This window comes from Psittacula echo (genome assembly GCF_963264785.1).
Source record: "Psittacula echo genome assembly, chromosome: 16".
In the NCBI taxonomy this organism is placed as follows: domain Eukaryota; kingdom Metazoa; phylum Chordata; class Aves; order Psittaciformes; family Psittacidae; genus Psittacula; species Psittacula echo.
In genome coordinates, this window is record NC_137752.1 from 5,405,614 (window position 1) to 5,427,493 (window position 21,880).

At 57.7% G+C, this 21,880-nt stretch overlaps 1 protein-coding gene across 1 annotated transcript in view; it reads right to left on the bottom strand.

Moving 5' to 3' along the window:
• Positions 1-19,914, bottom strand: part of HMCN2 (hemicentin 2) — a gene marked incomplete at both ends in the record, with an annotated part of 34,363 nt that extends 14,449 nt beyond the window's left edge. The window contains 37 exons of the mRNA XM_080630373.1: positions 44-186; positions 680-793; positions 1,172-1,345; positions 1,754-1,933; positions 2,413-2,499; positions 2,671-2,784; positions 2,948-3,115; positions 3,697-3,978; positions 4,313-4,474; positions 4,635-4,754; positions 7,424-7,600; positions 7,707-7,802; positions 8,331-8,500; positions 8,623-8,731; positions 8,882-9,009; positions 9,822-9,984; positions 10,186-10,342; positions 10,543-10,655; positions 10,762-10,906; positions 11,183-11,307; positions 11,639-11,734; positions 12,066-12,260; positions 12,904-13,053; positions 13,156-13,269; positions 13,499-13,626; positions 14,244-14,385; positions 14,481-14,753; positions 14,846-14,967; positions 15,225-15,369; positions 15,534-15,797; positions 15,893-16,013; positions 16,231-16,337; positions 16,529-16,700; positions 17,481-17,603; positions 17,731-17,889; positions 18,747-18,817; positions 19,680-19,914. Coding sequence (XP_080486499.1) covers positions 44-186; positions 680-793; positions 1,172-1,345; positions 1,754-1,933; positions 2,413-2,499; positions 2,671-2,784; positions 2,948-3,115; positions 3,697-3,978; positions 4,313-4,474; positions 4,635-4,754; positions 7,424-7,600; positions 7,707-7,802; positions 8,331-8,500; positions 8,623-8,731; positions 8,882-9,009; positions 9,822-9,984; positions 10,186-10,342; positions 10,543-10,655; positions 10,762-10,906; positions 11,183-11,307; positions 11,639-11,734; positions 12,066-12,260; positions 12,904-13,053; positions 13,156-13,269; positions 13,499-13,626; positions 14,244-14,385; positions 14,481-14,753; positions 14,846-14,967; positions 15,225-15,369; positions 15,534-15,797; positions 15,893-16,013; positions 16,231-16,337; positions 16,529-16,700; positions 17,481-17,603; positions 17,731-17,889; positions 18,747-18,817; positions 19,680-19,914 — 5,544 coding nt within the window. The remainder of the gene's footprint in view (positions 1-43; positions 187-679; positions 794-1,171; positions 1,346-1,753; positions 1,934-2,412; positions 2,500-2,670; positions 2,785-2,947; positions 3,116-3,696; positions 3,979-4,312; positions 4,475-4,634; positions 4,755-7,423; positions 7,601-7,706; positions 7,803-8,330; positions 8,501-8,622; positions 8,732-8,881; positions 9,010-9,821; positions 9,985-10,185; positions 10,343-10,542; positions 10,656-10,761; positions 10,907-11,182; positions 11,308-11,638; positions 11,735-12,065; positions 12,261-12,903; positions 13,054-13,155; positions 13,270-13,498; positions 13,627-14,243; positions 14,386-14,480; positions 14,754-14,845; positions 14,968-15,224; positions 15,370-15,533; positions 15,798-15,892; positions 16,014-16,230; positions 16,338-16,528; positions 16,701-17,480; positions 17,604-17,730; positions 17,890-18,746; positions 18,818-19,679) is intronic.
• Positions 19,915-21,880: the final 1,966 nt, after the last annotated feature.

A 21,880-nucleotide genomic window follows, 5' to 3' on the forward strand; every position in this document is an offset into this window, starting at 1 on the left:
CAGCCAGCAGCTCCTCTTTTAGGAGTCACACTTAGGGCCTCACCTGCTTGTCCTTGTACCAGCGGATGGTGGGCTCGGGCACAGCCCACGTCTCGCACTCCAGCATCACTGTGCTGTTGACCCTGGCTTTCACCTCCTTCACAGCATATTCCCCTGAAGGCTCATCTCTGGCAATCCAGGGAGGAACTAGTGTGGAGAGATGGCACAGATGAGAGAAGAGCTCTTATTGCCCTTGCTTTGCCCTAGTCAATGATGGGCAGCACCTCAGGATACTGATGGACTCGACAAGCGGTGTCCTTCGGGGGTGTGTTGGGACCAGTACTGTTTTGTGCCACATCAGTGGCATAGTGGGAGCAAGTGCACCCTCTGCTGTGAAGACAGGCTGAGAGAGTTGGGGTTGTTCAGCCTGGAGAAGAAAAGGCTCCGAGGAGACCTCATAGCACTTTCCAGTGCCTAAAGGGACCAACAAGAAAGCTGGAGAGGGGCCTTTGACAAGGGTATGTAGCGACAGGACAAGGGCGAATGGCTTTAACCTGATGGGGGAGACCAGATGCTTTTTTGGGTGCACAAGGTGCAGCTCCCCGTGATGAAGGCATGGGAAGGGAAGGAAGGAGCACCGGCTTGGTTACAGTGGTGGGATCGCTGCAGGAATTAAGAAGGACATGGAAAGCTCCCGCACCCAGGACCTTCACAGAGTAGTTCTTCATGGCCTCCCCGGCTCCATTGGCCACAGTGCAGCTGTATGTGCCTGCATCCTCTTCTTGGGCATTCAGGATCTGCAGCCCACGGCCACCTGAGCAAAGGGGATCTCCTGAGAGGGTCTCTACTCACAGCCTCAGCTGTCTATCCCCAAGCAGCACAGGAGGCATCCTAAGGGACCTGCTGACCACCCACAAGCCTGACCCAAGGGGTTCTGATGCTCTTCAGGAGCCCCGTTTCCAGGTTTATGGAAATCAGTGCTTCCCACTGATGCTGCTGAGGAGGCTCTAGCGATTTTCAGACGATGCAGCACATGGAAAACCAGCATCCACTTGATGGGTCCTGCAGGATGATGACCTCACCATCCCATTGCCCTGGACCACAGCCAGGCCGAGAAGCCCCGCTCCCAATCCCACAGGCATGCAGCAAGGGGGCACTGTGGTCATGCAGTCAGTGAATGCCAGCACAGTACCAGGGAGCAGGAGGATGTTTCTAGATGCTTTGAGGGGAACCTCATCCTTTAGCCAGGTGATATTGGGAGATGGGTATTCCAGAGCCTCGCAGACCAGGGAGACGGGGTTGTTGATGATCACTGTGACTTCCTCTGCAGCAGCACTGTGGGCATCTCCAGCAAAGGTAGGACTGGCTGCAGAGATGTGTTTGTGTGGCAGGTCAGCATTAGCACCCACTTGGGCTTCCCAGTGCTTCACCTCCCAACCAGAGATCATGATCCAAGATCAGGGAGTTGGACTTGGCCACACAGAACGCACAACACAAGTCCAGCTTCAGACTCTGCCCTGAAGTGCCGCCCTCCAAAACCAGAAGATATACACCCGTTTCCCATAAACCATCATCAGAAATGGATCCCGCACTACTTGGACCCTCCAAGAGGTCTCACAAGTGCTTGGGATCAGGTCTAGGACTTCATGCCATGCTGCTGGCTGTAGGACCAAGGGATCCTCACCGCCTACCTGTGGCAGGCAATGAGAAAGCCCTCTAAGCCCATGTCCCCTGCTCACACCTGAGACTGTCTCCATCCAAAGGCATCTCATACCCAAAACATCTAGCAGGTAGTCCTTGGTTTGATTTGCCACAGAGCAGGAGTAGCGGCCAGCATCAGACAGGGAGGCTCGGGGGATGTGGAGCTTGGAGCCATCAGGAGATACGGAGAAGGTGTCCCCACTAGGCAGAGGGTGACCATCTTTCAGCCAGGTGATCTGGGGCTGGGGGTTGCCTGTGTGGGATGGAAAGCAGGTTCTAGCCTTCAACAGTAAAGTTTTTCCATGTGTGAGCACAGCCTGACCGGGGTCACTGCCCTGGAGCTTTTCTGGGAAGCCGGAACACCAGCCCGAATCCAAGATTGTCATGATCTGGATCAGGATTTTACAGGCTGCTGGATGAGCCAGCAAGAAGAAAGAAAGCTGTCCTGAGTAGGAGGTGATTGATTATTCCCACCACTAAAGGAGAAACCAGATTAGAGGAAGTTTAGCTCCATTTGGGAAAGATCGGAGCTTATGTTGTGGAACAAGTTCCCCACGTGGGCTCCCCCTCCCCAGCACTTCCCGGACAGCCCAACTGCAAAGCCAGGACCTATCCCAAAAAAGCTCTTCAGCCACTCTCGTGTCATCGGCTGGAGCCATCTGTTTGCTCTGCACCCCAAAGGGAGACTCAGGTCAGCTCCCACCTTCTCGTGCCACCCCGCGTGATGCTCACCCGCAGTCAGGCAGGACCAGGTGACAGGGTGACCCTCGGGCACTTTGGTGATCTCTTCTTCACCCGCGTCCTCAATGTGGGGAGGAACTGGGAACACAAGGCACCAGGGACCTCAGCAGCTGGGCAGCCTCACCGAGCCTCTGAGCTCACAGGCTAAGGCACACAGGAGTCCAGCACTGCAGCTCCCACCATGCCCAGTCTTCACTTGTGCCTCTTCCTGCAAGGATGAAACTGAAATCCTTGAAGCCCTCTCCTTACCTAGGACCTCCACATAGAAATGCTTCCTGGCCTCCCCAGCCATGTTGCTGGCCAGGCAGGAATAGTGGCCACCATCCTGGGCTCGGGCATGAGTCAGCCTCAGCAGCCAGCCCCCTGGAAGCAAGGAGCAGAGAGGTCTCATGGCCACAAATCCAGGCACCAGCCCATCCCACAGTGCTCCTGCAGAGAGCTCCGTCACATTTAAACCCATCAGCATCAGGGTAAAACACGTTCCCAAAGCACTCATCTCTTACAGCATCCTTGCCTCAGCCCTGACCTGAAAGCACGTGTGTGTGCTCGCTGGGGGTGATGGGAGACCCATCCCTGGACCAGGTGACTGTGGGCAAGGGAACGCCAGTGGCCTCGCAGGTCAGTGTCAGGGATCCTTGCAGAGAGACACTGGTATTGGTTGTCGATCCTGATCCTTGAACGAACTCAGGAGGAACTGGGGACGCAGAAAATGGGCATCCATGTGCAAAGCAGCCGAGACATCCAAGGAGCAAGTCAAATGGGGAAAACTGGGTAAATCCAGCTTGTTCTCACCCTCCTGCTTTGTACAGTTTGAGGACACGAGGCCAGAAGGACCATTAGCATCATCTGAAGTTGTCAGCTTTGAAGATGCCATGGCACAGGTGGCTCACAGCAAGTATGTCCCACTTACCTGCTCTCCAAGCCCATGCTTACAGGTGTGACACAAACCTGGCCACAGGGTCTGAGCCACCTCAGCCCTCTCTCAGCTCGAGTGCTTGGTGCCTTCACCCATGAGTTTTCCCCAAGGCCTTAGAAAGTAGATGACTTTATAAAGTGTGAGATGATCTGCTGTGATGGCCCTGGAAAGAAACTCCTGCTGATAGAGCCAGTCCTACAGCTGTTCCTAGAGCATATCCCTTCTGACCTCCTATGTGCTGGGTTGTCCAAGATCTCCTCCACATCAGGTTGCATCAAACACTTGGTAGGACACCACCACCCTCCTGAGCCTGCCTGCATCCATACCCCACAACCACCAGCCCCATCCCACCCTCTTACCATGCACTGCAACATCAAACTCCCTCTGCTCCTGCCCCACTGTGTTTGCCACCAGGCAAGTGTAGCGTCCTGCATGGGCCGCCTCTGCCTTGCGGATGCGCAGCCGCTTCCCTTGCTCCGTAAGCAGGAGCCCGTCCCCTCCGGCCACGGGCTGCCCGTCCTTCACCCACGTCACTGTAGGTGTTGGTGTCCCCATGGCCTCGCACTCCAAAACCACCTCTCCAGCCTTGACAACGGAAACCTTCCTCAGGGCTTTGCTGCTGCCCAGGATCCTCGGCAGCGCTGCGGGCAAAGGGACACAGGGTGGAGGTGATGCTGTAGCTACTCCCTTATGTGCAAGTGGATATACGAACACCATTGGTCTGGATGGTGGCAGCAGGAGGACAAAGCAAATGTGAGCAGGTACAACCAGTGACAACCAACTGTAACCAGCTTGGAGCCAAGAGGAACCCTGGGGGGCAAAGCTGGCCCAGCTAGCAACATCCTTTCCAAATCACCTGAGGCAGCAGGCAATGGCTCTGAGCTTTTGGATCCATCTGGACCTTGCATTGAGGTGGTTCATGGCACCCTCAGCCACCCCTACAGCTCCTCTGTGTCTCTGGCTCCCCTGGCTCACCGTGCACCTCCAGGTGATGGTCCCTGCTGCTGCTGCCGGCAGCATTGCTGCACTCGCAGGTATACGTCCCCTTGTCCTCCAGCCGCACCTTCTCCATGTACACCATGCTCCCTCCTGTGGACACCAGCTTCGGGCTCCCGGGATGGGTGGAGAGGGGCTCACCTACCCAGAGAAGGGACAGCAACCTCCTCTCAGGTTCCCAGCAGGACCAGTTCCCACCTGGATACTGCTGAACACAAAGCACTCCTTGCTCCAAGGAGACCAACATCCCTCTGGTGGGTCAACAAGTGTGCAGGGATGAGGCTGAGGGGCAGGACCCTACCGTCCTTCCACCAGGTCAGGGTGGGGAAGGGGATCCCATGGCACTCGCAGGCCAGCCTGACAGACTGTCCCTCCAGCACGGACACGGCGGTGGGCTCCAATGAGGAGAAGGACGGGGGCACTGCAGGGGAAGAGAGGAGAGGAGCAGTTCACTGATGGCACCAGACAAGACGAATTCTGACCACTGCAGCTTAAGCTGGGCTGTGCATAAAGAACCAGCAAGACTCCTCTACACTGGTTCCATGTGGAAACAATAATCTTGACTCTGCAGCTGTTAAGCAAGTGATGCTTTCAACTGCACGTGGCCTACAGCAAAGGACAATCGAGCATCCCGTGCCAGCCACCCTGGTTGGCCAGACACAGCCTTATTAGGTAGCGCTGCTTGCTGGGAAGGTTACCTAACTCTTTCCATTCTCGGATGCTGTTCTGAGTTGCTCATAAATACAGCTGGCTAGCAAATGGTAACTCCTTCCCAGGAGGGATATCAGTTTGTAGAAGAAAAACCCCAACACCCAGAAACCCCATGAAAACAAAAACAGCAGAACCCAAACAATCCACCCGAGCCAGGCCGCCAGACGTGCAAACGTTTCCCTGGGAAGGGATCGCAGGAACAACCCCGGATCAGGCAAACTGGATTTTCTCCACTCTCTGGCTACCTGCCTGCAGGACTTCCACCAACTGGCCTAGAGCATCCCTGAGAAAAGCCAGGCCCTGGCTCAGCCCCGGGTGCTGCAGACGAGCTGAATGGGATGGGAGGCTGCAGGATGCTTAAATCAGAGCTAAAGTGGCTGGTGCCCATCCTGGGTATCCTGGGTACCATCACTGGCTTGCATCTCAGGCACTGGGGGAGAAGGGGAGCAATACCTGCAGTGACCACTGCACTGATTGAGTGTGAAGAAAGGACAGAGGAGTCCTGGCAATGCCAAGGAAATCCCATCAGTCTCCTGCCCAAATTTGGGCAAGGCACCATGTCTGCATCATCACTGAAATCTCCCCTCAAGACTCACGCAAACATTGGGGTCTTCCCCTCTGACACCTATTCTGTGGGGATTCCCTACCACCTTGTTTGCAGAGCTGAAATATTCGGGTCTTAGTGTTTTTCAAGTACTCCGGGTACATATTTTAAATATAAACACACAGTATAGCATATAGTATATATATGCATAGCATAAAGTATATATATTATATATACACACACACTATGTATTTTTGCCCCAGTGGGCTGTTTCAACCTTACCCCACACATCGAGATTGTAGTGTCTCTCCTGGCATGTGTACCTGCCCACATCCTGCACACTGGCTCGCTCGATCTACCAGAACAAGTAGAGGTACTAAGATGATCCACAGCAGAGCTGGACCCATGCAGCCCCTCCATGAGGAGATTTGGTATCAGAAGCAGTCACAGGGATGGGATCAGTGTGAGAGGTGTGAATGGTGCTGAACACAGGCAGAAAGGAGGGGGGCCCCTTCCCTCTGCACCCAAGGGTGAGAAGGAGGAAATGGGGGATATTCTCAGCCCCATTTCCCCTCCCATCCTCTGCAATACCCCAAAACATCACCTGGAGCACGGTCCCCTCTGCAGAGAGCTGCATGCCTGGCTTTGGTGTGAGCAAGTTCCCATCCTTCAGCCAGTGGGACCCCTGAGCGGGGACCCTTGGAGCTGGGCACTCCAGGGTCACCGTCTGGTTGACGATGACAGAGATGTTCTCCTCCTCACCCAGCGTGGTGGGAGGCACTGGAAAACAGATCAACAGGGCAACACCTTCCCCAAGACACCCCCTTTGTACCCGTGTGAGGTACAAGGAGAGCCCTGTTATCCAGAGCATCACCTCCAACCCAACAGCCATGGAGGTGGGAAGCGGCTGGGGATGCACAGGGGTACTTACACTGCACCTCCAGGGTAGCCTCTTGTCTGTCTTCCCCCACAACACTGCTGGCTACACAGGTGTAAGTCCCCGTGTCCTGGAGGCGAGCAGCGGGCAGGGACAGCACGTGCCCATCGGAGAGGATCTGTGCTTCCCCGGGATGCAGAGAGAGCCCAGGTGAGCATGAAACCAAAGAAACTCACAGGCAGCTTGGGCTGCAAGCCAGCAGGAGCAGGGATGGGTGGGCATAAGCCTGCCTTGAGCCCGTCTTTGTCAGATCCCATGGACCCTCTGCCCATCTATGCCCTCAAGGCAGGAAAGCTCAGCACAGGACTGAGCAGGTTCATGCTCCCATGGACCAAACACGGGGCAGGTCTGGGCAGCACTGTACCTGTTCAGCTCCAGCAATTGCTTTTTTAAAGGCCAGAATGAGGAAAAGGAGCCTATCCCTGGAGGGACATCCCCTCCATCAGGAGCTGTCTCACCTTCAGGCCGTCTGCCACCTCGTTGGGTACCGGGTTGCCATCCTTCAGCCACAGCAGCACCGGAGCTGGGGTCCCCGTGGCATCACACTCCAGTGTCACCGGCTCTGTCACCAGCACCCTGAGGGACCTTGGGCCAGTTCTGATCCGTGGGGGCACTGGGAAGCAGAGAAGTGTCACCAGGAGCAGCAGGGTGCAAAAGGGATGGGATAGGTAGGAGACACCTTGGTGTGGACCAGGCAATACCCATCCATTGGGCCATGATTTTCTAGGACATTGGGATGAACACAGGGAATTGCATGGCTGGGATTGCAGAGGACAATGGCTCTGCTAAAGCATCTTCTGGGGGTGTCCCAAGGGCTGGTACAGCCACATTAGTCCCATGCACATAGGATAGATGCTGTGGGGGAAGCAGACACTTCCCCTGCTCACCGCGGACTCACCGGTCACCTGCAGCCTGTACCAGAGCTCAGTGACACCGGCCACATTGGAGGCCACGCAGCGGTAGCTGCCGGTGTCAGAGAGCTGGGCACGCTGGATCTCCAGGTGCTTCCCATCCCCGGACACCATCATGCCTGGTCCTTCTGAGAGCTGCGCATGCTCCTTGTACCAGGTGATGTCTGGAGGGAAGCAGGGAGCTGTCAGGAGTGATGCTGCTGCCCATCTCACCAAGGGGACCAGGGAAAGGCCCAGGGATACACGGGATGAAGGAGAGGAGCAGCTCACCAGGAGCAGGCAGCCCCGAGGCCAGGCACTCCAGGGACACTGTGCTGTCCTCCAGGATGACCAGGTCCACGGTGCTGGGTTCAATGTTGGGAGGCACTGCAACACAGCACACGCAGTCAGCAGCTCTGCATGGCCACAGCCACACAGAGCAGCAGCACGGGCATGGCCAGGCTCACAGGGGCACTCAGCATGTATTGAGTCCTGGGAGCAGCCAGAGCTCATTCCCTGCTCTGGAAGGGGATCACATCACCACACGGTGCCACTGCTGCTCCCCAAGTCAGCTATAGCAGAGTTGTTCCCTGCCCTAACGAGATATTCATCCTTCCAGCGCAGGGAACTCCACTCCCTGCCCGGTTTCTCAACCAACACCCTTCAGCATCACATCCTGAAATGCTGATTGAGGGGTTCTCTGGCCAAAGGGGAAATGGGGCTGTGAGAAGAGCCTCCCCTGGGGAACACCCACCAGCTCTCAGCCTCATTGGCAAAGAGAAAGCTCCCAACGGATCAAGCTAATGACCCTACGCCTCCCTAAAACAGGGCCAAGAGCATGCACCCCTTTGACCAGCCACGTTCTCCCTGACACACGGGATGGATAGTGGGTCTCACCCCAGATGCTGTGCTCACCTTGCACCAAAACCTGCACCTCCGCCTCTGCCACCCCTGCCTGGCTGCTTCCCTGGCAGATGTAAAGCCCTTCATGATCAAGCCCCACACGGGTGATCAGCAGAGTCCCACCATCCTCAGAGACCACCACACCATCCCGCTCGTGCAGCGGATACCCATCCTTCAGCCACCTGCAAGGAAAAGGAGAGGGGGCAAGTCCATCCTGTCCATTGCAGGGCACCCCCAGGGAGCTATGCAGCCCCTATGGGAGGTCAGGGGGAAGATGAGCAGGACCCACCACTGCAACACTCACTGGATCCGGGGTGGGGGGATGCCCATGGCACGACAGTGAATCCTCAGGGAGTCATTGGTGACAGCCGTCAGGTGGCTTTCCCCATCACCGATCAGCATCTGGGGGGGAACTGGTGGGAAAGAGGACGTTAGCCTGGGATCACCCTCAGACCCTGGCACAGGGATGTGGGAGCCACCAAGGGCTTGGAGGGGGCAGGATCCTGGTGGTACGTTAAGACCCACAGCCCGCAGGAGGAGCATTCCAAGCAGCAGACATGGACCTTGGACGCGCAGGCTGTAGCTGAGCGAGGCGTTCCCTGCGGCATTCGTGGCTGTGCACGTGTAGAGGCCGGCGTCCATCACCCGGGGCTCTGCCAGACGAAGGGACCCCGAAGGGAGGATGCTGTAGCTTGGGGAAAGGGAACAGAAAAGCTGGATGGGAGGAACATCCATGTCATCCATCACCTACCCCTGGGCAGGAGCTAAGGGCTGGGACATCACCAGTGCCTTGAGACAGCCAAGAAAAGGGTCACCTCCTGCACAAGTAGGATGGCAGAGCTGCCCATGGGGGCAAATCCCCTTTGCTCAGCTCCCATGTGAGCTCAGCACGAGGCAGTGCACAAGCCACTGATGCAAGGGGACAGGGCTTCCCATGGAGCACAGCCCCTGCAGCTGGAGCTGGCCATGCTCTCGCTCCCAGCACTGTGTTCCACAGACATAACATCATCTCAGCCCATGACTGCAGATCCCTGCTCCTGTGCTTCTATAAATCACCCGGGCACATGAGGACAAGGCAGCTGAGATGTGAGGAGCAGCACAAGTCAACCAAGAACACACCACAAGGCACCACGGTCCCTCAAGAAGAGAAACCCAAGATGCCTTCCTGCTTCCCCGAGCCACAGCTGCTCCATCCCAGCAGATGTTTGTATGACGAAATTAAAAGCTTGGTGGTTCTTGCTCTGCTCTTCTTGAGGAGCAGAGATAATGCTATACCTCTTGTCTCAGAGATAATGCTATACCTCTTGTCTCAGCTCCTGCCAGAGCATTGAGCATCAGCCACTTGATGTCTTTGCACCTCCCTACCAAGCAGCTGAGTCCCTTCATGGACCCAGCATCCCTCTAAGGGATTCACACAATCCTGAGAGGTCATGGCCCAAAATTCCTTCTGGGAGACACACAATCCTAAGGGATCATAGCCCTGGGGCCCACAACTCTCCTTACCTTGTGGTGGCAAGAGGCAGCGGTTGGGACTCCCGAGTCCACACCACCAAGGGAGGAGGATAGCCCTGAACCTCGCAGGGCAGGGTGATCTCCTGCCCAAGCACAGCCAGGATGCTTATGGGATCCAATGCCTGTGATCCGTTCACGCTGATCCTGGGCTTTGCTGGGTGGAAAGGGAACACGGCTGGTGTAGGAACACTTCAGGTTCCCCACAGCCCTCGCTGCTGCCCTTCCCATCCCACAAACCCCTCTGGCACTGGGCTAGGTGGCCCAAGGAGAGTCCCCAGGTCCTGCTCTCCCAGCCAGTCACCCTCTGGAGCTGCTTTACTGGGAGCTGGTGCCAGAGCCAGCCCGGGGCACTCACTGCTGATGGAGAGCTGCATCTCCCGGCTGGAGAAGCCTGCTGAGTTGGTAGCTGTGCAGAAGTAGGTCCCAGCATCCTCAGGGGAGGATGAGGGGATCAGGAGGGTCCCATTGGGGTCAAGGTGGTAGCGTGAGCTCAGTGAAATGGGCTCTGTGCCCTGCAGAAGAAAGGGAAGGGAGGAAGACAACAGAGAGCCTTTCATGAGCTGAGCACCCAAGGGCAAGGCAGCAGCTCTGGACCCATCAGAGGCTGCCACAGCCACACTGGTGAGCTATACCCCCTCCAAACACATTGCCCTGCACCCAAGGATGACTCACAGCCTGCCTGGCAGGGGGACAGCCTGGCCCTGTCACCTACCTTTGTCCAGGTGACAGTAGGGGGGGGCACCCCAGTGGCATTGCACTGCAGGGTGATGGCTGCTCCCTCAGTGGCAGTGATGAGGACAGGACCAAACTCAATGCTGGGAGGAACTGGGGAGGAAGAGAAGCATCTCATCGCTGTGGCCAGGGCCACATTTACCAGAGCCATGCTTTGCTGTTCAGGAAGTGTGGGGACACCCAGCACCCTGCCACTCACTGTGGATGACCAGGGACACGTCCTGCCTGTGCGAGCCGAGGGCATTGGTCACCTCACAAGTGTACCTGCCTGCATCCCCCTGCGATGCCTGGTCCATGTGAAGGCTTCCATCAGCCCTGATGGAGTAGCGTCTGCCTGGGGCTACCTGGGCACAGGCAGAGAGCACAAACAGGACAGACCAGGGGTCAAACATCACCATACCCCTGTGTCTTTGGGGCATATCTAGAAACTGAGCCTTGAGCAGCAGGAACATCCTGATGTGGTGTTAAACCCACATTATCCTCCCAACCCAAGGGTTTTCCTGGCATCTTTCACCATCAGCTTTGGCTCCAGGAGGTTGAGGCATCCATCCTGCAGCAAAGCCCCAGCCATAGGGCCGTGACTGCAGCTCCCACCATTGCAGTGGGCACAGGACCCTCACCGGCTGCCCATCCTTCAGCCAGCGTCGGGCCGGGAATGGCCTCCCAGCCAGGATCACACACGGCAGTGACACGGGCTGGCCCAGGAGCACTCGGACCACGGGGGATGCAAGAGCTATTTCTGGGGCTGCTTGAAAGACAGGAAAGGGAATCAATATTAACTGTAGCTGAACTGGCCAAGAACACTCAGAACAGCTCTGGATTGCCTTGCTTCCAAGGTCCAGCCCTTGGCTTGGCACAAGTCAGCTCCGACGCTCAGCTCCCCCAAGACTTTGGGGATATTAATCTATGGTTTGGGTTCAAGTGTGTGTCAGTGCATGAAGCCAAAAGAAATGGAAGGGCATGATCCCAACCCTGAGCTTTCATTGGCCGGCTCAGGAGCAGACGTGGCTGCACGGAGGTGCCGGTGCTGGCAGCAGCCAGGGTCAACACATCAAGAAAAGCATGTCAAAGCAAACCGTGACCGGCGACCGTGAGCTTGATCTCCGCTTGGATCTTCCCAAACTCATTCTGGGCTTTGCAGATGTAGATGGCTTGGTCATCCAGCGAGGCACCTGGAACATGGCGAGAAGGATGAGCCCTGTGGGGCTGAAGAGCCCTGAGTGAGCGCCAGGATGGGGTGACACAATCCTCCCCTGCCCCACCACTACCTCCAATGGAGCAACCCTGCCACACTGAAGGCTTGCAGGCTGTTAAGCTTGCATGAGTCAAAAGTGCCAATAAACCCACTATGTCCATGTTTTACTACCACAGAAAGAGTGCGTGCAGGGGCTAATCCCAATGCTGGGACAGCAGCCTGCAGCAGGCAGGGGGAAAACACTCGTGGGTGACACCGTGTAAGCATCACCCAGGCTGGATGCCACAAAATGTGCCCTTGGCTCTTACTGTCCATGAGGAGCTCGGCAGCCTCCAGCTGGCTGGAAACACCATGAGGCTCGTGCCAGCCCGGCACGGGCTTCCCATCCTGCCGGGACCAGGAGACCCGTGGTGCTGGAGAGCCCTCGGCACGGCACAGCAGGCGCAGGGGCTCCCCGACCTCCACCACCACGTCCCCCAGGGGCTCAGGAAAGTGAGGGGCAGCTGGAAGAGACAGCAGGGAGAAGGGGTCAGACAGGTTCAGCACCCCCGTGTCCCCATAGCCCAGAGAGAGGGGACGGCAGAACCCACGAGCCAATGCCCTGAGGAGTTATGAGACTGACTTAAAGCATTTGGTGTTTCTCCAAAGCTGTTGTAGACATAGCAGTTTCCATCCCTTACAGTTACACTCAGTGAAAATTCTTGCACTTTTCCACCTTTAACTGCTTCAAACCTTGCTGCCCCAACACATAACCTTGTCTCCTCCTCCTTCCCAGGCTTTTCCATCCCTTCTGCCTCCCTGAGCACCAGCTAGAGTACTTTGTTCTTCAGATATCCAGAAGCCAGCCTCCACGTCTGCCTATCCCCACTGCTTGTGCTTTGCATTCCCAGTTTAGTCCCCAGCTGCCACGTCCCCATGCAATAGCATCCGTGCTGGTCTTCTGACAATGACTGAGCCTCATCCATCCTCCTAACCCTCGGAAATCCTGCCAGGCGTCAGCCTGCTTGTACTGAGTTTGCTCCCACGCTGCGAAACCCAGGAACTGGGGGCAAGATGAGCCTTGGAAAGCAGCAAGTGGGAGATGAGCTTGGAGGGGCAGCAGGGAGGTAGGCTCAGTGGGGCACGAAAGGAGAGGCAGGCACTTACCCCCCACGTCCAGCACGGTGCTGTCAAAGGCAACGCCAGCCTCGCTGAGCCCCTCGCAGCTGTACCGCCCCGCATCCTCCTCCCGCACCGCCTGCAGCCGCAGGACCGCCCGCTGCGTGCCGGGGGGGAACGTCGCCACCGCCTGCTCGCCTGTCCCGGGACCCCACGTCAGCACCACAGTGCCCCAGGGGACCCCGTGCCTGATGTCCCTGCGTGGAGGGGGTCTGCTCCCCAGGTCTGACCCAGTCTCACCTTTGTACCATGCAATGTAGGGTGGGGGCACTCCGAAAACCCAGCACTCCAGGGTCACGTCTTCTCCAGCCAGTGCCTTCAGGCTGGGTGAGAGTGCCAGGATGACAGGAGGCTCTGTGCCGTGGGGAGACACATGGCCCCAGTGACTCCCCACAGTGCTGGTGTGGTGCCATTCTCCCCAAGGGAATTTCAAAGCCCTGGGAGCTGCCCCTCAACACCCTCCATTGCAGACAGCCCCATCCCGTGGCTTGCATGCTGCAAGGTGCCAGCCGGCAGCTAAGGGAAGCAAGGAGGGATAATAAATCCCCCTGAGCCTGGGTTTTTCCCAGTGGGAAGCAGGTACCAGTGAACTCCAGGGTGATGACTTCCTCATCCCAGCCCAGCGCGCTGCTGGCGTAGCAGCTGTAATTCCCTGCATCCTCTGGGATGGCGGCCCTGATGTGCAGGGTACCCTGAGCATCTGTGAAAACCCTGTGGCAAACAGGGAGAGAGGGGAAAACGAGCCCTGTGAAAACAGAGCCAATTTAAAACGGGTTGAAATAAGTGAGCAAGCTTAAGGCCATCCCACACACACAGCAAGTGGTGGGTATGACGGATGTGGGTTAGCACTTAAAGCCAGCTCCATCAGCTGCTGCAGGGAAGGACATTGCTTTGAAGCAGGGAAAAGCATTGAGAATTGGGCTTTTTCATCTTCAAAGTCAACAAAAACCTTCCCCAAAGCCCACTCCAGCACTCACAGCCTGACACGGGCAGGGAGGTGGAAGCCAAAAGGCAGAAGAAATTAAGGGAAAGCACAAGGAGTATTTTGAGAGCGGAGCACACGCTGGGTGTACAAAGCACCTCAAACACCCCTCGGTGCGCACGGTGACGTGGATAAGGCAGGATGGCTTAAAAATAAACATATGAAATTAAGGCTAGCAGAGTGCCAACCATGTCAGGCACAGGGTGTGGGGGTATTGCAATGCCCTCCTCCTTCCAGAGCTATGGGCAACCTCAATCTCCTCTCCCTCAACCAATACATCCCCGTAAAGGGAGCACATCCCTGGTGGGACGGGGAGGATGGGGGCACCCAGATCCCCATGGGATACCTCTCGCCCTGCTCCAGCGCCCATCCCCAGCGCTTCCAGGTGATGCTGGGCAGGGGGTGGCCCCCGGCTGTGCAGTTCAGCCGCAGCTCCTGGCCCCTGCCAAAGCGCTGGGGGCTGGCATCGACCATCACCCACGGAGCCTCTGCATGGGGTTGGAGAAGGGCTCAGCCCTCGGGTGCCATCACCACCCATTCGTGGGGTGAGGCATCACCTGGGCCAGAGTGGGGCAAAACCTACCCTCGATGAAGAGCCAGAGGGAAGCAGTGGTTGTGCCGTGGGCACTCTGTGCCGTGCACTCGTACTGGCCCCCGTCCCCCGGCTGCACGTGGCTGATCTCCAGCGAGCGGTTCTGCAGCAGCCGGGTCCGGCCGTTCCCTGGCTGTGCCGCCTTCCCATCCCAGCTCCACGTCAGGTTGTAGGGCATGTCACCCAGAACCAGGCAGGACATGACCACATCTTGGCCCGGGGAGGCGGTGATGTTGGCCGGAGCTATGAGACGCGGTGGTGGATCTGAAATCACGGCATGCGAGGGTGAGATGAGGCTGTGCCCATCGCAGAGCAGAGACTGGTGGGCACCGAGGCTTGGCACAAACAGTCCCCACCTGAGACAGAGATGTAGGCACGAGCCCGCGTCACCCCAACCTTGCTCTTGGCTGTGCACTCGTAAAACCCTTCATCATTCTTGGACACCGCAGGGATCAACCAGCTGATGTTCCCCAAATTCCTATGAAAAGGGAGAAACTACGGAGTCACCCCAATGGCATGGCTGCCATGCCACCACCCTGCTCCAAATCCCTCAGACTTTTTCCATCCAAGTCAGGCAGAAGGGTGCAGACACATCCCATGGGATTTTATTTTTCTGCCTTGGAATGCTCAGAACTTGCAGGCACCCATCCAACACACAGCATTCCCCCGACCAGCACAGCTCAGGGGGCTGTTGAAGCCTCCACAGGTCCATCATGGGTCAAACCAAAGGCTCACCAGAAGAGCTGCTCTTCCCCAAGCTTGGTCCTACCGCGGCTGAGCTGCAGGCGGAAAGGGACCTCACTCTGTGCGGAGCAGGAGATCAGCTGCGGCTCACGGTTGTAAGCCTGGATCTTGCTAGAGATGTTCACTTTGGGTAGACCTGGAAGTAGTTGGACACACACACGTATTGCACTCATCAGGAGCTCACCAAGAGCTGCACTGGGAAGCACGATAAAAGAGTTCCCAAGTGAAAACCAAAGCAGAGGCAGTTCTGGAGCCTCTGATCCCATCTCAGCACCCTTGGGGACCATGGGGACCACTCACCAGCGATCACACTGGTATAGGTGACCCCGGAGAGGCGGTGCAGGGGGTGGCCCTCAGCATCCTCACCCTTCACCTTCAGCAGAAAGTCACCCGGGGGGACATGGAGCTGCGAGGCCACCCAGAGCTGCCCCGAGGAGGTGTTGGAGAGGGGCCGCATGGGCAGTGAGAGCAGGGCATGGCCAGAGGTGTTGAAGAGCTCAACCTCCTGCAAGTGCCCCGGTGGCTTCAGGCCGGAGCAGTTCACCAGCACAGAGATGGGCAGACCTGGAGAGAGGGAAGGGAAGAAACAACCCAGCTACATTCCCAGATGCAGGAAGCCCAAATGCAGCATCCACGGCCCTGGGCTGCACCAGCCTCACCCTGCACCGGCCGCTCTCTGAGCTGCCTGGCATCAAAGTCTGGCTGGGTGGAGAAGCTGGCTTGGAAGTTGATGTTGCTGATGCCCGTGATCCTCAGAGAGTGGCGGCCGCTGCTCTGGGTCTGGAAGTGGATTGAGAGGCATGTACCAAGGGCAGGGGAAGGGAGAGGTGATGGGGAAGGGAGAGGTGATGGGGAAGGGAGAGGTGATGGGGAAGGGAGAAAGCAACAGCCACCCTCTTCCAGCCCATTCTTGCATCCTCTGCCCAGCTGGAGGAGGCAAAGCCTGCCGAGCTTAATGTCCCTCAAGGGATGGGTGAGGGATTTGCCACCAGCTTACCGTGACCAACCATGTCCCTGGCTCGTGGGGCTCCACAGCCACCACCATGGCTGAGTTGGGGATGCTGAGCAATTCCTTCAGACCTTGGCCTTTCTCAAGGATGTTTCCTACAACAGTGAGTGAACCTCTGGGGTGGGCAACCCAGCTCCATCCCCTGGTCCCTACAGCCACCAAGAAGCCCCCTTCCTCAGGGCTCACTGCAGTGCAGAGCCCATCACCCAGCCTCCCCTCTGGCATAGAAGGCTCTCCAGGAGGCAGAGCATCACACCCTGCCCATTCCCCTCCCCTGGGCTCCTACCTGCTGGATCCCGGACCTCGATCCCTGGGGCAGGACCGCTCAGGGAGATGGTGACCTCCTTCAGGCTTGGGTCAAAGGGGACGGGCCATGTGTGCTGCCCACCGTCCTCATGGTCCGTGGACAGCAGATGGACCTTGGAGGCTTGGATGGCCTCTTCCACCCACTTCAGCACCTGGGGGCATGCAGGGGGGATTAACCTGGATTCCCATTCACCAGCAGGCACAACCATTTCAGGGTTAGGTTGCACTGGGTCAAAATCACAGGCACGGCTGCGAAACAGTGCCCTGGCAAGGGACCAGCCCCAGCCATGTCCGTTGAGAGCCAACACAAGGGTGGCACAGGGACTGGTGGGCAGAAGGTGGCAGCCCTTCTTGAGCCCCACTTTGCTATAAGCAGTTGCAAAAGGAATTGAGTAATTTAGTGGCACTGTTATAGCCAGGTGGCTCCTGATCAGACACTCAGAACAAGCATGTTATTACCCCCAGCTTGCTCAGGGGAATAGAAACCATTAAAACACACAAGGGCTGGGGGCTGGGCAGGGTCAATGAGGGAGATGCTGCCCAGTAATGAGCAGAAAAGCGCCTTGCTGTTCCTCAGGTCTCCAAGATGTCATGGCGGTCAAGAGCTTCAAGATCAGGGATGGGCAGAGGCTCCTCTCCCTATGACCATGACACCTGCCTGATTCCCAGGATGCTGAGAGCAATGGGAGCACCCCAGCCTGAGCCCCAAGCAAACTCTTCCCCTGCACAGGACTCATCCCAAGGATCATACGAGCAGCAAGCTCAAGAGCAGCCAGTCTTCTCCAGCTTCCGGCTGAAGCGGGGCTCTCAATCAATCTGGAGGTGCTTTGAGCATGAGGATTAACCGCAGGGAGAATATAGGAGCAACCAAGCTGGGCTGGACCACACGCACCCCGGGCACGCCATCCCTGCTCCCACAGGCTCCCGCTCACCTCTGTGACCTGCTGCTTGTCCAGGTGGAAGATCTGCCCCGAGCTGGTGGTAGCGATGCGCTCGTACACGCGGTACCCAGGATGGCTCCTGTCCCCGCAGTCCCCCGTCAGCACAAACACCACCTGCATCAGCAACGGTCCCCGTAGCGTCACACAGCCACAAGGTGTCTGTGCATCCAGGGAGCATCCACCAGCTCCCATGGAGCCAGCCCAGGGGATGCTCAATCCCCACCATTAACAGGCAGCTCACCTGGGTCTGCTTGTGCTGCAGCAGCTGCAGCAGCTCCTCCTGCTGCTCGTAGTCCTTGGCCCGAGCATCAGAGAAGACGTAGACGAAGGAGCCGGGATGCGAGACCTCCACAGCCATCCTGATGGCTCCTACACTCATCTCTGGGCAGTCCCCTCCACCCTGCACACATGAGGGATGGGGCACAGACACCCAGCGCTCCGCTCCCAGCAGGATCCCACCCAGCGTCTGCTCATGGGGAGGAACTGCACCAGCTTGATGCAATCAGCCCAAGCGCAGCCAAAGCAGCGTGATGGGACCTCAGGGACATGCAGGATCACATTGACCCGTCCCTGCCTCACTACTAATGATGATTAAAACACTCATTTTGGGATCCAGACTCACAGAAGCTGCTGGCTTCCCACAAACTTACAGAGTGAGCACATTCATGCCCACCCCTGCCCATCACTCTCCAGGCAAGCACTGAGGCACAGTGAGGACCAGCTCCCGTTTCCACAGGGCTTTGCACTCCAAAGGGCTGGGAAACGATTTGCAGCCACAGCTTTACACCTCCTGCCAAAACACAGCTGCACTCGAAGGGAAACACCACAGATATTTAGCAATGCACGGGAGGCAGGGCAGGGATGGATAAAGCATGATTGAATTCCCAGAGAGTGTTTTGAAATTGTTAACAAATACATTAAAACCAACTTGATTTTCAAACGGCACTTCCAGAAGAAGAGATTTTTGGTTCCATGGAGAGTCTGTGCAAACTCTCCTGGGCAAAGCATTCCCATTATCTGACTGAGCTGTGAACTGGGAGCGCTCTGCCCCATCCCAGGATCCTGGAGCACAGCGCCAGCATTACCATCCTCTCTACTCCCACCCTGGTGTGGTCAGCCCCGAGCTCCTCCACACTCCCAGGGGACACCAGGGACTGCTCTGAGACCCACCACCATGCAGGGATGCAGGGCCAGGCTTCCCATCGAGTGCCAAGGGCCATGCACCAAGCTCAGCACTGTGGGGCTGAGGATGCCTACCTGGACATGGAGCTCCCGCAGGCGCCGCTGGAAGAGCCGAGGGTCCGTGGTGAGGGTGACGGGTCCCACCTCTGCAAGCACATGGACACCACTGCTTCAGCCTTCCCACCACCGGCACCAGCCTCCTTTGGTGCCACGTTCCCAAGCACCCACCCTGGCTTGAACATCCTGACGGGACCTGAGGGACTCGGGGTTAAGCATCTACCTTGGCTTGGTACCCAGAGAGACGTGGATGTGGGAACACTGTTCCCATGGAAAGCTCCCCTCTATACACCAGGGGACCCAGCCAGGGTGAGCTGCAAACCCTTTTCTGCTGGGGCAGGCTCCCACCAAAGAGATGCTGAAACCCATTTACTGCCAATGCCTCCTTCCCTGTCCAGCTCCAGTGACTATCATTCAAACTCAGTGTTTCTGCTGAGAATAAGCCCTCGATCCTGCTCTCTTTGTAGGGGGTCTGAGATCTATTGGAGAGCAGCTGCTATTTATGGGTGTGCACAAAAATCCCAAGGCAAAGACTGGGACAGATAGAAATGATTCTGGAATTGCAGTAAATTACCAAAACCTCTGGCAGCAGCACGTTATAGACTTGTACAGAAATTCCCCCCATGATTAGTCCGGGGAGATCGGAACAGGCTGGAAGTAGAAGAGCCACCCACATGTGAGAGCCAGCATCACTGGGATTAATGCAGAGAGGTACAATTTGCCCTGTGCCTGCAGGGTGGCTTGGGATGGGAGCCCTGCTCAGCATCATACCCTCAAGCTGCAGCTCCTCCTGCAATGCCATCCCCATCAAGGCATTAAAACAGAGAGAAGGGACATGCAGGCACTTGTGAAGTGCATGTTCCAGCCCCAAACTCGGCCAGAACCACACCCCAGCTCCCCACAGCCCCATACACAAGCAAGATACGTTCCATCCCTGTGTCCCAGCCATACCTGGGTCGTGGAACGGGACCAGCACGTAGTTGCTGATGGGCTTCGTGCTCCTGCTGAGCGTCCGCTCCAGGATGCGCGAGGCCCCATCCATCACCTGCACCAGGTCGTCATACATGGAGCCGGTGACATCGAACACGAAGGCCAAGGTGGCCCAGCCAGAGCTGGGGGGGTGCTCGGCGAGACTGGGGACCAGCAGCAGCCAGAGACCCACAAACACCCCTCCATGGGGTGGCATCGCTGGAGACACCCCTTTGTCCTTGCCCTCTCCTTCTCCCAGACCCCTTGGTCACCGTCCCTGCGCTAGGGAGGGATACAGGGTGCAAGGGGCCACACACAGTGGGGACAGAGCAGGGACCCCGGCCAGGGGACACCCAGCCACCGACCGGCTCCTCCAGCGTTCAGCTTCTGGGAGGGAAGCAGGGATGGAGGGAGGGAAAACAGGACTTTCGGAGCCAGCGACGCGGCAGGGAGGTGGGTGGGAGCTGGAGGAAGCTGGGATGGGGATGTAGGGGTTGGGAAGCGGGTCCTGCAGCCCACAGGATTGTCAGAAACACTGCCCATCTCAGAGCCCCCCCCCCAGCTCAGAGAGCCCCTGCTCTGCTGGGGGGAGCCGGGGTTAGGGGAGGACATGGGGGCTCGGTGCTGAGCACCTGCAGGGACACGCTGCCAAATGCAGGCAGCGGAAGATCCAGCTGGGAAAGGGACTGAGGAATCACCCTATCTCTGCTAGGCAAGGGGCCCTCCCTGGAATAGGGGTCTGTGATGGGGCTGGTGGGGATTAAGGGGTTCTGGGGGGGCTCCCCAGCACAGCTGCCCCCAGAACAGGGAGCAAACAGCCACGTAAAGCACAGACAAAGCCGGAGCCAGGACAAGGGGTGGGAAAAGCAGCCCTTGGCTGGGAAAGGCAGCGCTTGGACAGAGCACAGGAGCTTTTCCTGGCTCCCCTCAAAGCAGAGTGCTGAGCTCATGGCTGCTCTGGAGGGATGCTCTGCTCTTGCTCAACTCTCTCCCAACGGGACCCAGGGAATGGCCACAGCCAAGGGCTGGCTCCAGGTGAAACTGTGCACTAAGGACCAAATCCAGCCCAGGGGACTGAGCACCTCCTCCAGCCCCAGGGCCTCACTGGCAGCAGACTCAGGGTTGGGGGATATCGGGGACCATCCATCCCACACCCCACACACAGGACAGTGGGATCCTCCTGTGCACCCTTTTGCCCCACAAGTCCCTAGAAGCCCAGCACAGTCCTAGGGCAGGCAAGGACCCCCCTTGCAGCAGGACAGAGGATGGCACCTCTGCTCCATGGGGCTGAGCCATGAGCTGTGCTGGAGACTTCTCCTGTCCCCCACCAGGCTTGGATGCAGGCACCCACCTGCAGCCTCTTGTCCCTCCCAGGCTTGGCACCCCCAGCCCCACAATCACTGCAAGCTCAGGGGGGCTCCCGCACCCCACAGTGCCCCCAAACCTACCACAGAGCACCCCCATCCACTAACCTTACACCCAGCTCCATCCTGCACCCCAGCAACCACCACCTCTCTCCAGTGCTGCTGGCACAAAGAAACTCAACAGCTTCTCCCCATCACCAAATTAATCCCTCACCACTCTCACCAGTGCTCCCACCTGAACTACCTGGGCTTTAATCCCTTTTGTGCTGCTGGGCACAGCCAAGCAAGGCACAGCCTTGGGTAACCGCTGTGATTTGGAGCCTGTGCTCATCCTCACCCGCTCCACGGCACACGGGGATAAATCCCTGGGTGCTGGCACAGGGCACCCCCGAACAAACCCCCCTGTGCAAACACAGCCTCCTTGTTTAGACCATGAGGGCACCAGCTCTGGCCTCCTGGAAACAATGAGCCAGGCTCGTTAGGAGAGCAAACAAACGAAGATGGGCGGGCAGAGAGGCCCTGGGCTCCAGGGGCCTTGGCAGGGCAGAACGGCAAACGCGATCCCACCGCACGTGAAAAGCCCAATGTGAGCCCCTGCTCACCCGGCCAGCCATGGGGGATTGCCAAGGGGCACCTCCGTTGGGGCACTATTATGGGATATTAATAACCAAGCTTCCTCAGCAGCCAGCGCATGCCCAAAGCAACCCGATGGCTCCCAGCCCGGTGCATTGGCGCAGGGTGCCCAGAGAAGCTGTGGCTGCCCCATCCCTGGCAGTGTTCAAGGCCAGGTTGGACACAGGGGCTTGGAGCAAGCTGCTC